Source organism: Chroicocephalus ridibundus, chromosome 4 (assembly GCF_963924245.1).
Source record: "Chroicocephalus ridibundus chromosome 4, bChrRid1.1, whole genome shotgun sequence".
Taxonomy (NCBI): Eukaryota; Metazoa; Chordata; class Aves; order Charadriiformes; family Laridae; genus Chroicocephalus; species Chroicocephalus ridibundus.
This window is the reverse complement of record NC_086287.1, coordinates 2,078,119-2,094,176: the sequence shown is the minus strand read 5'-3', so window position 1 is coordinate 2,094,176 and position 16,058 is coordinate 2,078,119. Positions and strand designations below refer to the sequence as shown.

At 67.5% G+C, this 16,058-nt stretch overlaps 1 protein-coding gene across 3 annotated transcripts in view; it reads right to left on the bottom strand.

Annotated features, from left to right (window-relative positions):
• SYT7 (synaptotagmin 7) overlaps positions 1–16,058 on the bottom strand; it is a 35,297-nt gene that overhangs the window by 3,981 nt on the left and 15,258 nt on the right. The window contains exons 3-11 of one of the 3 annotated variants that reach the window (XM_063333395.1): positions 13,540–13,619; positions 11,635–11,766; positions 10,749–10,964; positions 7,611–7,979; positions 5,024–5,149; positions 1,985–2,120; positions 1,183–1,453; positions 615–784; positions 9–123 (exon numbers count right to left, since the gene is read on the bottom strand). In XM_063333395.1, the coding sequence (XP_063189465.1) occupies positions 9–123; positions 615–784; positions 1,183–1,453; positions 1,985–2,120; positions 5,024–5,149; positions 7,611–7,979; positions 10,749–10,964; positions 11,635–11,766; positions 13,540–13,619 (1,615 nt within the window). The remainder of the gene's footprint in view (positions 1–8; positions 124–614; positions 785–1,182; positions 1,454–1,984; positions 2,121–5,023; positions 5,150–7,610; positions 7,980–10,748; positions 10,965–11,634; positions 11,767–13,539; positions 13,620–16,058) is intronic. The other 2 variants (XM_063333396.1, XM_063333397.1) reach the window with 2 other exon arrangements.

The following is a 16,058-nucleotide window of genomic DNA, read 5'->3' as shown; positions in this document are numbered from 1 at the left end:
GCTCGTACCTGACGTGCCCCCGATGTCCATGGCTTTGAGGTTACGCGCTTTGATGATGTTCACCACGATGGAGTTGGCGGAGGGGTTGTAGCAGAGCGACAGCAGCAGCTCCCCGCGGCTTCCCTGCGGGACCCCCGGCGGCCATTAGGTGGGTGCCCCCAAAACACCCACCCCCGATGGGGCACCCAAAGCCCCCGTGTCCCACCGCAAGAGCGGGGTGTGGGGCTGGGACCCCCCCAGAGCTGTCCCAAGGGTGGACTTTGGGGCCGCATGGAAAATCAGGGCAGGAGGAAACGGGGCCGCCCCCAGTGGGACGTTTTCTGGTCTTGCTGGAGGCAGGAGAATAAAGAAAACCTTCATTTTAGATCTGCCTGAAACAGCTCTTTTTGACCCAAAATGAAGACGCTCGCTTTGGGCTACTTAGTGCCTTAATTTATAGATAAAGATATGGGAAGAGGAACCTCCCCATCGGACGTCGAACCTTCTCGCAAAGCGGAAAACGTCCCTGTTGGGGTAGCAAGGGGGTGGCCGTCCCCTTGGGACAGCACAGGGACAGGGGCTGGCCTCCCCTCAAGGACTGTCCCCAGGGGGCAGGAGGGGGACCAGGGCCTTACGCTGCCGTCACTGCACGGCTTCAGGTCCTTCCAGAAGGTCTGCATCTGGGTGAGGTCCACCTTGTTGAGGGGGATGGACACCTCCCCGATGGGGTCGTTGCGGCTGAAGCGGTCGTAGTCCAGGACCTGGAGGTACAGCACCCGCTGCACCACCTTCTCGTAGGGGAACCCTGTGCCAGAGACGGAGGGGATGAGGAGCCGTCGCGGCCACGCCAAGCAGCACCCAGTGCTGGTGCCACCCTGCCTTGCCCGCGGTGATGGGGAGATGGTGGCACCAGGCAGCGGATGGGGAGCAGATGACAGCACGGGGCACTTCTCATGGCTTTGGGCCACCACAGTGGCTGGTAGCAGATGAATTCCCCTGTGAGCCTCCTTCCACATCCCCTTCATGGGACAAAGAGCAAACACCTCCAACCTGGCTTTGACGGCTTGGCCAACCCATCTCATCCCCGATGGCCACCACGTTGGCAGCTCGAGCGGAGCTGATCCAGCCCAGGAGGGAGGACAGAAGGTCCCACAACCACTCCGCTGCCACCCAATGTCCACTCCAGTCCATCCCAGCCCCTACCTTCAAAGAGGAAGGTCTCGTTCCAGTGCGGGTTGAGGTTCTTCCGCTTCACCTTGGTCTCCAGCTTGTGCTTCTTGTCGGGGAGCAGGTAGATCTTGACAAAGGGGTCGCTGGTGCCGCTGAAGTCCTTGGCCGGCAGCTCCTGCGCCTTCATGATCTTGACAGTCAGGGTGGACTCCTGGAAGTTGTAGCCGACGCTGAACTGGATGCGGCCCAGGTTCTCCCGGCTGACGCCTTCGTGTCCCTCGTCATCCTCGGAGCCTGGGGAGAGCTACGGCAGGGGGGGGGAGAAGGGCGGTGAGGGCAGCATTGAGGGACCACCCGGGGGGTCTGCACACCCCTGTCCCCCCCCGATTTGGGCACCCGAACTTGGTTCACACCCTCACCCGACCCCCCAGCCCCTCGAGCTGCTGGAGGGCATCAACCTCTCCCCGTCTCCCAGTCACCGCCGTCGCCTCAGATGACTCCTGGCTCGGCGCCACGCGGCCCGGGGACGGGGAGCGTCAATTGGCCAAATTCCTCCTGACAGCCCGTCTCCAGTCTCCAGCACCGCTCTCTCGTGCCGGCCCCGGGGATGGCGGGGGGGGGGGGGGGTGGAAACGGCTGCGTCACCTCGGCTGAGCCCCCGCTGCACCCTCCGCAGCGCCCGGCTGTGACGGGGACTTGGCAAGAGCGGGCTGGGACGTGCCGGAGCGCTTGTGGCACAGGGCGGGCGCGGGGAAGAGCCGGGTGTCCAAGGGGACGCCCGAGGGCGGGATGCCATCCCTAGGGAGCCCGTCCCCAGCGCATCCCGTCCACCCACCATGAGCATCTCGCTGGTCAGGGAGTTGACCAGGTCGGAGACGGAGGAGTGCGGCTCCGTCTTGCGGTCGGACTCATCCTGCGGTGGCTGCCCAGGCACCGGCGCCGTGTTCACCGCCTTGCCACCGGCCGGCAACCTGGGGAAAGAGAGGCAGCGCCTTAGAGGAGAGGGGCCGAGAGCCGAGGGCGAGACGGCGAGGGGCTCCCCGGGCACCCTCTCCCGGCGGATGCTGCTGTGCCAGCCCCCGAGGGAGGCTGCCGGCCGGGATGCGGGCAGAGCCGGGCTGCAGGGATGCCCGGGGCTGCGCCCACCCTCCGCAGCCCACCAGCGTCCCCGCACAGAGGGGTCCTGGCCGGCTGGTTCTGCCCGCGATGCCACCAGGCAGGGTTGGGTGCCAGCCGGAGCCCTGGGACACGCGGCACTCCGCCCCGGAGCACGGCAGCAGGTCCACCCGGTGACATCCCAATCCTGGCATCCCCAGAGGCCACGGCGATGCCAGGGATGCCCGCGGCTACCGTGTCCCCACCAGCACCCACGGTTCTGGCTGCACCTCACCCACGCACGGCCCCTTCAGAGGGGGCTGGGTGCCGAGCCGCCCCACGGGTGCTTCGCGCTGCGGTGCCGGCTGTTAGCTGTCCCCCTTTCCTTCTGCCACCGAACCCCCCACGGTGTCCCGCAGCCGGGACCCCCATCCTGGCTGTCCCCGCACACCCTGGTTGTGGCGGCCGGGTCTCGGGATGGGCTCCCGGCTGGCTGCGGGCCGGTGGGCATGGTGCCAGGGAGGGTGGGCTACCAGGAGGTGCGGCGGGCACAGGGACACAGCAGCGATGGAGGCGGGCGGGCGGGCACACACCGGGGGCCACGCTGCCACGAGGCGCACAGGGACACGAGGGGACAACAGGCACACGGCGGCAGGGACGGGGCAGCCCTGGGCGGCTCCGGCGGTGCAGAGAGATCCAAGGGGATGCGCACACAGACAAAGCACCCCACGCTCCTGCCCGAACCTGGACACGGTGACAAACCCACAGAGGGACCGACAGGGGACACACACACACACGCACACACACACACACACGGTCCCCAGCGCCGCGGCGGGCTCAGAGCGGGCGAAGCCACAAACGCATGCCACGAGACACCCACCCGCACGCCAAGCACACGCGGACACACGCCGATGGACGGCCGGGCGGAGGACAGGGGTGGGGGGAAGACCTGGCAGGGGGTGATGGGGACGGTGGCACACGCGGTGGCACGGGGCGGCCACCCTCTCGCACACCCACACCCGCAGCCAGGGCTGGCAGGACGGCAGCCAGGGAGGACCGGAGAGCCCAAGGCAGCTGGGGAGGCAAAACCAGGTTAAAAACAGAGCGAAAAATGAAGGCGGAGGAGCCGGCGGCGGGGCCGCGCTGGGCGAGGAGGTGCCGGTGGAGCCGTGGGTGCCGGGGCTGGCGGAGGTCACGGACAGCGAGAAAGAAAGAGAGAGAGAGAGAGCGGGAAAGAGCAAGAAAAAGGAGGAAAAGCGTCGTCCACTGCCGGCCTGCCAGGAGGGAAGGGGGAGAGAGGAGCAGGGCGGCGGACGGACAGACGGACGGACGGACGGAGAGCGGTTAAGTTGCCAGGACAGGAGACACGCCGAGGCGCCGGGCTGGAGCTGCCGGGGATGGGCTGGAAGGAAGAAGCTGAGAAACGGGGGACGGAGGAGACGTTTCGAGGCAGAAGAGCGGGCGGCCGGCAGCGCCGGGTGGGCTGGCGAGAGCGGAGGGTGCCGGAGCACGTCCCCTGCGCCGGCCGAACCCCCCCCCCCCCGGCAACATCCCGCGGGGGTCCAAGGTGGGGGGACGGGGAGCAGGGTGGGGAGGGGGGGGGGATGGAGGCGGGGAGGCCATGCGTGCGCCGGGATGGGTCTTTCGGAGCAGCGAGGTGGGGGGAAGCGGGGAGCAGGGTCTTGCTGCGGCACAGCCACCCACCCGCCCTGTGGCCGGCACCCAGCGTCCCCCCCCCCCCCCACCACCACTCCCACGTCCCCTCGCTCGGCACGGGGGGCGCAGCCGGCACGGTATGGCACGGCGGCCGGTGCTCCCGGCAGGGGACCGGCTGCTCAGCGCGACGCCGGGGAGGGAAGTGCTAAAAAGATGGAGCGAAACCAAGCCGAGCAGGGTAAAAATAGCCGGTGGGCGAGAACGGTGCCAGTTCATTAACACGCCGAGCGCACGGGGAGGCAGCGCCCGTCGCGCTTCACACCTCCGCCCCGCTCCGGAGGGGATCAACACCCGCTCCCGGCGGCGAAGGGCCCCTCTGCTCCCGCCAGCCCTCGCCAGTGGCCGCGGTTAGGCTCCGGCGCCAGGGTCGGATGCGACGCTGAGCCTTCGGCATCGCGGGAAGGCAGGGAGCAGCCGGAAGGCTTGCAGGGAGAAAAAGGGGGATAATGCATCCCCCCCCGCCCCTCCAGCCTTGGGGTCACCAAGACACGTGTCCCCGTGTCCCCAAGGGAGCTGCGGAGCCCAGGCCGGGCTGCAAACGGCCCCGCCGGGTTGGAGGGCGCAGGAGACATGCGCTGCGGGATGCGGTCCAGCTGCCGCTGCGGCATCGTCGGCGGGCTTGAGGTGGGGGGGGGGGTCGCCAATGAACCCGCCCCCGCCACACGCACACTTTGCACCCCCCAATTCTCCTCCCGGCAGCCTGCCCTGCGCCCCGCTCCCCAGCGTGTGCCCCCCCAGCATGCAGCCAGGGCCGGGGGGGGGGGCCGGCGGCCGGGGGTGGATGGCAGGGAGGGAGGAGGAAGGGGATGGCGGGGCAGGGGCGGGGGGGTAGGGTGGGGGTTGTGTTCCTCTCCGGTGCAGAACCGCGGGTGCCGGTGTTGGCGGGGTGGGGGGGGAGGAAGAGCTGCAGACGTCACCGTGCCCGCTGCCCGCTGGGCCACCCTGTGCCGCTCCAACCTTCGCGCTCCACGAGGCCAGCCTCCTCATCCTCCTCCTCCTCCTCCACCCTGGGTGAAGCCCTCGTCTCCTCCTCCTGCGGGACTGCCCTCGTCCTCGCTCATACCTCTTGTCCCCCTGAGCGTTCGGCTGGTTCGGCTGCGTCCCAGCGGGTTGCAGGTCGGGGATATTGGCAAAGTCATCTTGCTCTGAGAGTCCCAAAACCAGGGATAACACCACCATCCGGCCTTCCCTGCCCAGGCGGCCCCGCAGGCGGCGGGAGAGAAAGAAAGAGAGAAAGGAGAACACAGCATCAGGCAGGGAACCGGCAGGAGCGGCGCTACCCCGCGGGTCACCCCCGAGGGGCGAGGGGACCCCGGCTCTACCCGCCGGCCCCTGCGCAGGTGACGATGTCCGGGACGGGCGCAGAGGGCTGTGGGGACAAAAGGTGCCGGTTTCGGTGACACGTGGATACCACCGCCACCCCTCTCCTCCACCGGTCCGGGCAGGGAGGATGCTAAAGTCCTGCTCAGGGGGGGAAAAGGTGCCCAGAGGGGCTGGGGACAAGGGACAGAGCGAAGGGAGCGAGGTCCCAGCATCCTTCCACGGAGTTGGAGATGGCGGTGCCATGGCCGAGGCTCTTTGCCCCTCACCTCCGGCGCCGCCGGCGCAGCCTCCCCGGGGCCCGCAACCGCATTTACGCCGCGGCGCCGGGGAGGCAGGCGGGAGGGTAAACAGAATAAAGAGCAAAAGCAAAGTTAATGGCTTGGGAAAGCGGCGGTGGTAAATGGCAGCGGCTCCTCCGCGGGGAAACGGCGGGCTGGCTCAGCACGTCCCGGCTCTGCGGCTGCTTCCCCCCCCACCCCCCGGCCCCGGCCCTGGCCAATTAAGGCTGGAACCAGCATCGATGCTGGGTAAACAGGGAGGAACGTGACCCTCGGGATGGCTAATGAGCCGCATCTCGACATCGGGAAGCCGGCAAATGGAGCCGGCGAGGAACCTCTTAGGTGGGAGAGGGCAGAGCCGAGAGGGGCAGCCACCGGCTGGCGGTGAGGAGGGGTGCCAGCGCTGGGAGGAAGGCTCAACCCTCTCTCCAGGGCTGCCTGCGCAGGCAGGAGCCGGGGCGGGGGCAGCCAAATTCGCTTCCCTCGGGGCCTTTTCCACCTGACGGAGAAGGTTCTGCGCTCTCATGCGAGGGCAGGATCAGGCCTGTCCCCTCCGCAACCCAACCCCGGGCAATACCAGCCTGTGGGAAGCGCTGCCAGGATTTGAGCATCCCCTCTCCTGGGGGTACCCAGCGGGGGGCAAACGGAGGCCAGGGGGGAGCTGGTGGACCCCGGGGAGGACGGAGGTGGAGGGGGGGGACACGACTGTCTCTGGGGGAGGAGCGACAATGTCATGTGCCGAGATACGGTGGCAGCGCCGGGCTCAGATCAGCCCTCGGCGTTTTGAGGTTTGGCAGCCAGCGCCGATACGGGAGATAGGGTTAAGCCAGATTAAGGATCACACGGCTCCGGCAGCTCCCAGCCCCGGCGGAAGGCAGCCTGGCAGGCAGCGATAGCGGGGCCAAACACACAGTCACCCCTCTGTGGGGGTCACCGCCGGCACGGCTGCCACCCCCCCTCTCCTCCCTGGGGCAATGTCACTCCCTGGGGACAACGCCGGTGGCCGTCCCATGGGCTGGAGCATCCCTTGGGGACCTGAGCACTCGCGCTGGCTGGCAAGGCAGGGGGTTGATGGGCAGCAAAGCCCATCAACAAAGTGAGTTTTGGGGGCGCGCGAGACCCTTCCCCAGGCTGGGGGAGCCACCTCTGTCCCCCATGACGGGGCTGGAGGGGACCCGGCTCTCCCTGCTGGCAGCGTTTTCCCGAGGTGGTGCCCGCTGAGCAGCCGCGCCAGGGTAAGCAGTGGAGAGAGCAGAGGAGAGAGCGATGGAGAGGGCGGAGGAGAGAGCAGAGAGAGACGGGGAGAGCAAGGAGAGAGCGATGGGGAGAGCGGTGGGGAGAGCGGTGGGGAGAGCGATGGGGAGAGCGATGGGGAGCACAAAATGGGGAGAGCAAGGAGAGAGCGATGGAGAGAGCAAACGAGAGAGTGATGGAGCATACAGAGAGCGCCGGGGAGAGTGCAATGGGGAGAGCAAGGAGAGAGGAAGGAGAGCACGACGGAAAGAGCAAGAAGAGAGCAAAGAGCAATGGGGAGAGCAAGGAGAGAGCAAGGAAAGCAATGGAGAGCGATGGAGACAGCGGTGGAGACAGCGCAGAGAGCAACGGGGAGAGCAAGGAGAGAGCAAGGAGAGAGCGATGTAGAGCACGCAATAGGGAGGGCGAGGAGAGCAACAGAGAGAGCAAGAAAAGAGCAATGGAGGGAGCAAGAAGGGAGTGCAAGGAGAGCGTGAGCGACGGAGGGAGCAAGAAGAGAGCAAAGAGCAATGGGGAGCATGCAACGGGGAGAGCAAGGAGTGAGCGACGGAGAGCGCAAGGAGAGAGCAAAGAGAATGGGGAGCATGCAATAGGGAGAGCAAGGAGAGAGCGATGGAGGGAGCAATGGAGAGAGCAAGAAGAGAGCGATGGAGAGCGCAAGGAGAGAGCGATGGAGGGAGCAATGGAGAGCACAAGGAGAGAGCGATGGAGGGAGCAATGGAGAGCGCAAGGAGAGAGCGGTGGAGGGAGCAATGGAGGCAGCGATGGAGAGCGCAAGGAGAAGCGCACACTTACAGGAAGGACTTCATGTCCAAGCCGCGGTTGCGGATTTGCCCCACCACGTGGTCCCAGCTGCCGGGATTGGAGCGGCTCCGGCCGCCAGCCGTCCGATGCTTGGAGCCGGCGGCGATGCCCTGGCGCGCCTGGCCGCCGCGGGAGCCCCGGGGGTTGCCGGCGCCGGCGGAGGAGCCGCTGTGGGCCTGGAGGTGGCCCAGGCTCTGGCTGGTGGTGGGCTGGCTGTGGTTGGCGCGTTGGTGCTGGCTGAGGGGCTGCTGCAGACTTTGCTGGCGCATGAGCGTGCGGGGCCTCTGGCATTTGGGGTCGCCTGCTGAGGTGGGGATATACTCAAGGGTAGTGGCTGTGGACAAGGTGGAGTCCTCGAAACTTAGGGAGAGGAAGGGCAGAGGAGAGGAGAGAAAGGAGAAGAAGGTGAAGGGGCAAAATTGGAGGAAGGAAAAGAAGAGAGTTAGAGAGAAGATGCCCCAGCGCAGGGAACGCTCCGGCAGGGGCCAGCGGATGCAGCGACCGGTTCCTCTGCCTCTCGGCCCCGCTTCGGCCTCGCCGGCGGCACGGGGCTCCGCCGCCATCTCGCCCGGGCGCCGTCTTCCCCCCCGCCGTCGGCTGCCGGGGAGCTCGGCCGCGGCACGGCGGCACCCGGCCGGTTGGGTGCCCTCCCGTTCCCGCGGCTGCCGGAGCCTTCCCAGCACGCCGGCCGACCTCGTCTGCCAGCTAATTAGGCTGCTGCGTGAAGGCGAATCCCCCGGCGCCCGCTGACGTGCTGCCAGCCAGCCCGCCCCGTCCCCGCGTCCCTCCCGGCCCAGCACCTGCGCCGCCGGGTCTCAGCAGCCCCCCGGTCGTCGTGCCGGCTGGGGGCTGGGGGGGGTTGTCCCATGGCAACGAGGAGGGTGGCAAGCCCCCCACGGTCGCGGCGTGCCGCCAAGCTGGGCGTCCCCAAGGCCAAGCCAGGCTGCCAGCGGGGAGAGGGGACACCACCGGGTTCACGCCGCCCGCCCCCGAATGGCGGGATGGGAGGCGACGGGGACGTGGCCCCGGCGGGATGGGGAGCGCGGAGAAGCTCGGTCTCCCCGGGCGGACGGGCTTCGTCTGGGCGGCGGAGAGGGAAGAGCAGGCGAGAGGGCGGCGGGGCAAGCGGCGGCGCCCACGGCTGGCCATGCAGCTCATGCGCGGCACGGCTCATGCAGCCGGGCAGGAGCCCGCCGGCACCGCACGGATGCCCGCGGCAACCTGCAAAGCCGGTGGTGGCCGCCATACCAGGGGGGTCCTCAAGGCACAGGGATCCCCCCCCTCCGGCTCCCCGCCCCCGGGACCACCGGGGAGTCGCCTTCAGCAGCCGCCGACCTTACCCCGGCTGAAACCGCGTGGCGAAGCTGTGCCATCGTGCATTGCCAGCAGCGGGGGACGGGGTGGGGGGAGGTGGGGGGGGAAGGATAAATAGCTTAATAATGATTAAAACAACAACAAAAAAAAGAGGTATAGAAAGAGAGAAAGGTGAGAAGAAGAGAAAGAGGAGGGAGGGAAGTTGAGAGGAGCGGAGAGCTGGGACGGATCCGACCCCGCGGCCGAAGGCACGCAGGGCACTGCCCAGGCGCTGCGCTGCTCCCCCCCCCGCCGCCCCCAGGCCCCCAACCACCCCCCCCCCCAACATCGCCTGCCGCCGACCTCCTTTCGCTTCCCTATCGAATCCTAAATTAGTTCAATTTACAACCTCTCAGTCACAGGAAACTAAATCTGGCTCCTCTCGGCCGGGCGCCAGCTGGAGGCGCGAGCTCCTGCCAGCGCCGTGCCAGGCGGCAGCACGCCCTGCCCGTGCCCGCCCCGCTGCCCCCGCCACCGGGGAGGGGGTACACCAGCCGGACCCCCCTACGAACCCCCCCAAACCCGAAGGCTCCACGCGAAAGAGATGCTGGAAGGCGGGATGCTTCGCCGCCCGGTGGCTTCTTCGTCCCCTTAACCCTGCCCTGGCCAGCCCGGCGGACGTCCAGCCGTCCGTCTGTCCGGCTCCCAGCCCCTCCGGGCAGCCTGTCCCCACGGCCGCCGGAGTTGGTGGCAGCGGAGGTGCCGGGCGGTACGGCAGCGACGCCTTCCCTCAGCCGGCTCCTTCGCCGGAGGGGCTCCCAACGGGTTCCACTTGGCCACCGGGACCGGGGAGGGCTGAAGGCTGCACAGCTCCCCCTCTTCCTCGCCTCTCCCTCTTGCCTCCCAGCAACACCAGCATCAACGCCAAACGGGCGGCCACGGCTCCGAACCGGGGAGGGGACACCAATCTTTGGCGCTCCCGGAGGCATTTGGGATTCATCCAAGGTGGCAAGACTGGATTTTTCTCTTTTGGAAAGGATTTCTCCCCGCCAAAAAGGCTGGAAGATGCAGCGGGGATGGGATACGCCAGCCCTGGGAAGCGCCTTTGCCGTCACCACCAACTTCTCCGAGGGTGCCGGGGTCGATGCCGGGACCCACCGGCTGCCGGGAGGCTGCTGCACCCCCAGCACAGGGAACCGGAGCGAACAGAAACACAAGACGGAGCCCGCAGATAAATCACCGTCTCCCCCGGCAGAGCTACGGTCGCTACCGGCAGCGGAGGGTCTCGCCGAGACCCCCCCACCCAACCTGCCCGGGCCACGAGCCCCGCAGAGCGTGCCAAAGCTCTGGTTTTTCCCTAAATCTGCTAAAACCGCCGATTTTTCCCCCATGCTGGGGATGGGGTGGTGGAGCCGCAAGCGAGGCGCCGGGTCTCGTGCTCAGGGGAGCCACGCACCGTGATGGCCGCATCCCCGGGATGGGGACACGGGGGCAGCAGCTCCTGCCTTTGGGACCATCCCCAAGACGATGCCCGCCGGCATCACCACCCTCGGGGCTGGAAACATGCCGGCGACGGCACCCAAAGGTGCTCCTCCTGCCTGGCAACCCCCTCCTCTTCTCCCTGCCCCGTGCCGAAACACTGCCAAAACGCCGCCGGGAGCCAGCTCCTCGCCTCCCTTGGCGCCGTGGACCACGGAGGGGGTCTCTTGGTGTCCCCCATCAAGCGCAGCCCGCAGCGGGGAGTGGGCACGCTGTCGGTGGCCAAGTTGGGGGGGGAGTTGTCCGTGCCGGGGCGGGTGGGGGGTTGCCGTGCCCGGACCGTGCGTGCTCACTCACTTGGACAGGCTGAGCTTCCCTGCGGCCAAGTGGCTCTGCACCGTGTGCCAGCGGCCACGCGCCGCTTTCCCCGCGCCGGGCTCGCTGTGGGCAGAGACGCTGCTCCTCATGCCGTCCTCGCCGAGCCGCTGCTTCTCCCCGGGGCGGCCGTCGCGGTCCCCCGCCAACCCGGCGGCGGCCGACGCCGTCAGCTTGGCCCCTGATAACAGAGAGCCACTGGGCCGGGCCGACGGCCGGACCCCCCCCAAGACAGACACCAAGGCAGCCGGACGGACAGACGGACGGACATGGTGGTGGTGGGGGGAGCCGTTTGATGGCGGGGGGGCGGGGTGGGGGGTACAAGGGGAAGAGGAGAGAGCCGGACAGACGGACAAGAGACGGACAGACAGACAGAGAGAGAAAGAGAGACATCAGCACTGCAAAAGAAAAAGGGGCCCTGGCCGGGGGCGGGTGCGCGGGGGCCTCGGCAAAACCATCCAAAAATAAAGTGGGGAGGACGAAGGTTGGAGGGGGCAAGGTAGGGGGAGTGGGGGGGGGGGGGGGGTCCCGCTCGCCGGCAGCCCAGCCCCGGGGGGGGACCCGTCCCCCGCACCGAGGGGGTGCCCCCAACGCGCAACCCCATCCTGCGCCGCCGCCAGGGTTGTTGTTGTTGTTGTTGGGGGGGTGTGGGGGGGTGTCCCGTCGTGGCCCCGGCCACCCCCCTTCCCCCGGGGGGCCGGGGGGGGAGCGGGAAGGAGGGGTTGCTCGTCTCCATGGGGCTGCCCATGGGGTGGCTTGCGGGGAGCCCAGGAGGAGGAGGAGGAGGAGGAGGAGGAGGAGGAGGAAGGCGAGTGGGTGCTGCCCATATACTCACTACACGGAGCAAACCCGGTAAGGAGAGACTCACTTGAGGGAAAGCCGCGGATCACCGTACGGGGCGTAAGGTGAAATGTTTAGTATAAACTCCTTGGGAGGGTAGGAGCTCCATTTCTGCTGCACTGTGTTGTCATTGTTATTCCAAAAGTCTCTGTCTAGATCGCTACAGCGGCCGGAGACCAGGGGAGAAAGAAAAAGGGAAATACAAGAGAGAGAAGCTGAATTCCTGCGAGAAGGGAAGAAAAGCCGCCCTCCGCCCCCGGAGCGCCGGCATCCTGCGGAGAGAGAGACGGGGCGCCCGGCCGCCCACCCCTGGGACACCGACACACACCACACACGCGCGCGCGCACACACGCACAAACACACAGGGACAGACGGACGGGTGGACGGAGCAGGGCAGAGCTGCGGAGAGACGGGAGCAAGGCGGGGGGCTCCGCCGGCTGGGGAGGAAGAGAAGGATGGAGCGGGGTTAGAGAGGTGCTGGCGAGTGCGGTGCCGGGGCGACGTCCCCGGCACGCGTGTCCGTGTGTCCTCGGCACGCGTGTCCGTGCGTCCTTATATGTCTATACGTCCTGGCGTGTCCGTACGTCCTCGCCTCCTCAGCAGCCGGGTCCTGGAAGCGCAGGCTGCTTGGTTAACCGTGCCGCCACCGCGTGTTGGGACACCCCTCCGCGTCCCCTCCGGCCGAACCAGCCCGCTGCCGGCACCGAGCCCGAACCTCCCGGCTGCGGCAAGCCGCCCGTGGCACCCCGTTGCCCACTCACAGCTGCGTGCCGGGGGGCTGTGGAGCCGAGCAGGCCCCCCACCGGCGCTGGGGGATGTGAAAAGCCACCGGTGCCCATCCCTCACACCCCTCCTCGATGCCCACCGACGGCTCCGGGTTGAGCCCGGCTGCACGGAGCCGGGGAGGGAGAGCCGCCTGCGCCATGCCATCAGGGTGGGAATGTGCCTCCCCTCCGGTCCCAGCCCCGGTGTGGCCGGGAGCAGCTGGCCGAGCTGGAGGGGTGCCCGAGGTAGCCCCAGACTCCCGCACCCCAATAATCCCCGCCCCAGCAGGAGGCCAAGGGAGGAGGTTTGCAATAGCCTTACTCCAGGCAGGGGCTATTTCCCCCCTGGTGGCCAAGCCCTGGCCCCTCCCAGGAGCCTTGTGGGGTGCTGGGGGGGCAGAGCTGGAGCTGGGGTGCCCAGGAGAGCCCCCTCCCCGGCTGCCAAATGCCCACCTCTACTCCCTGCCCGGCACTGTGAGATGCCCCAGCTCCGCTCTCCTTTCCCCTCCGCATCCCCGCTGCCCGTGGGCTGCGGAGCCGGGGGGCCGGGGGCGGGGGGGTCTCCAGCAGCGGGGCAGGGCTCGGGGCTCCGCACGCCCAGACCCGGGGGACATCCCCGGGGACACCACGCCGGGGTCCCCATGGCGCCATCCGCTCATTGCCACAGCTCAGCGGGTGAGCCAGGAGGGGCGGCCCAGGGGGCTGCAGAGGCCCACCAGCCCTCCCAGTCTCCCGCTGGGGCTGGGGGACACCTCCGCGGCGACTTGGGGGCACCACCCCGTCGCAGGTTGGCACGACGGTGGGGTCGGTCTCCCCCGCAGCCCTCGCATGCCCCCGGGATGGAACCGGAGCCGCTGCCAAACTCGCTCTGCCAGGGCTGGACACGGACCCGTCCTCGCTGGCAGCCGAGGGACGGCCACCTCCGTCCCCAAGGAGGGACCTCCCCGCTGCTGGGGTGGCGGGGGGGGGGATGGCACTGATCCGCCACGTGTCCCCATGTGAGCAGGGCACCCATGACGGGGCCGGGGGGGGGCCCGGCGTGTGGCAGAGAGCAGGGCGCTGCGCGGGTTGCGGCCGTGCCGGACCCGTGGGCGTTGAGGCTCCCGGCACCGCAGCCCCCTGCCCCTGTCCCCCCCCCTGCCCCCAGCCCCCCTGACCCTGGCACCTACTTGATGGTTTTCTTTTCACTGCGGCCTCGGCTGGAGTCCGGGGTTCCCACAGTCTCCAGGGAAGTCTTGTAACGCTTACCCTGCGGAGAGGAAGAGGAGAGGGGGGGAGGTCAGGGAGACCCCCCATAGCACCGCAGGGCGTGGGGATGGGAGATCCCGGGTTGCACCTCCACCAGCTGGAGGGGTTGACCTGGATTTTGCCCTTTTCCCTTACAGCCTCCCGGTCGCCGGGCTCCATCCCACCGAGCCGGGCGGTAAAACTCCCACCAGCTTCATCCCTCGGCCCTTACGAGCCAGCAAAGGCACTGGGAAGACACTGGTCTGGCCACCCTGGCTCTCGGGCACCGTCCCCAAGGGGCTGGAGGGGGCTCATGGCCTGCGTCACCCCAAGGACAGAACAGCAGCCGTCGCCTGCGTAGCCTTCCACAGCCTCACCGGGGGAGGAGCGGGTAATTTTAGGATTAATTGAACCTGAATTAATTGAGTTCACCTTCCCCACCGAAAGGGAAGAGCTGCCATATGATAATGAAGCAGGCGCTCGCTCCTAACTGGGGCTTGTAATCAGGGCACTTCACTGTGATTTCCGACAGCAGGTTCAGCGCGCTGCTCCGATCCAGGGCGGACAAGAGCGCAATTAATGCCAATTAGCGAACAATTAGGAGGGGAGCCTGCTCTGCGCAGGTGCGGGGAGGCTGAGGTGGGACGGGAGCAGCTGCCGGAGCAGGCTGGGGTTGTGGACCATGGCGGGACCTGCGAGCATCCCTCCTGCAGGAGCCAGCCCTGCACGCAGCCTGCTCCTGGAACGGGGAATATTCCTCCTGTCTCCTTCTCCCCGGCCTCGTCACCTCTGCACGGAGCCGCCTCCTTGGCAGTGCTGTGGCAAAAGGACTCCCTGCACCCCCAGTGCGGGTGTCCTTGGACAGCCAGGGGCTCATCCCGCTGGTAGCGCAAGGACGCCCAACCTCCTTGGATCCCCATGGGCTAATCCTGCAGGGATCCGCAGGGATGATGGATCTCCTCGGATGTCCATGGGCTAATCCTGCAGGGATCCGCAGGGATGATGGATCTCCTTGGATCCCCATGGGCTAATCCTGCAGGGATCCGCAGGGATGATGGATCTCCTCGGATGTCCATGGGCTAATCCTGATGGGATCTGCAGGGATGATGGATCTCCTTGGATGCCCATGAGCTTATCCTGCTGGGAGGCAGAGGGATGCCCAACATCCTTGGATGCCCATGGACTAATCCTGACAGGAGCTGCGGGGATGCTAGATCTCCTTGGATGCCCATGGGCTCATCCTGCAGGGATCTGCAGGGATGATGGATCTCCTTGGATGCCCATGGGCTAATCCTGATGGGAACTGCAGGGATGATGGATCTCCTTGGATGTCCATGGGCTAATCCTGCTGGGATCTGCAGGGATGATGGATCTCCTTGAATCCCCATGGGCTAATCCTGCAGGGATCCGCAGGGATGATGGATCTCCTTGCATCCCCATGGGCTAATCCTGCTGGGATCTGCAGGGATGCTGGATCTCCTTGGATGCCCACGGGCTAATCCTGATGGGAACTGCAGGGATGCTGGATCTCCTTGGATGCCCATGAGCTAATCCTGCCAGGAGGCAGAGGGATGCCCAACCTCCTTGGATGCCCACGGGCTAATCCTGCTGGGATCTGCAGGGATGCCCAACCTCCTTCGATGCCCAGGGGTTCATCCAGCTGGGAGCTGCAGGGATGCTGGATCTCCTTGGATGCCCATGGACCATCCTGGAGGGAGTCAGCCCTGAGCCCTGTGCTCAGCGTTGTCCCCAGTTGACCACAGCACAGGGCTCGTGGGGACACGGTGGCAGCAGCGGCTGCTGGCCCATGCTCCCCCGGCACTAGCCGTCCCGGGGCCAGCCCCGCAGGCGCTCAGCGTGTTTGGCCGTGGTTCCCATGCAGCCGTTCCAGCTCCGGGCACTGTCGAGGGCCGGCTGGGATGTGCCTTTCCATTCCCAGCCTGAACGCTTTCCCGGCCAATTTATACTTCTTTGTTCCTCTGCCAGCTTCGTCCTTCAGCGCAACCGGCCCATCTCCTCCCCGGTGCTTAACCCTCCGCCACCTTGCCCTTCCCTTGGTGGCACCGGCTGGGCCTGGTGGCCCCTTTCCACCCACCTCCTCTCCCCACACGCCATGGCCACTGCCCCAAGGCTGCCTCGTCCCTGCTGGACCCATCTCTCCCCTTCCCGGGGGAGCGCTGCCTTCCCACGGTGCGGGGGGAGCCACCGGCATGCCCAGGGTGGGCATCTCCCACCTGGGAAGAGCCGCCACCACGGCAGCACTCGACCCAGATTTCGAACCTGACGGCGAAGGAAACGCAGCCGAGAATGTGCCGGATCCTGGGGCCAGAGCAAGAGGAGGAGGAGGAAGGACGCAGGGCAGGAGGGAGAGCGGTCCCAAGCTAAAGGACCCCCCCCACCGCAGTGGGGGTCGGGGAGGGAAGCCTCGGGGGGTGGGGGGGATAGTGGCCTCATGGCACCC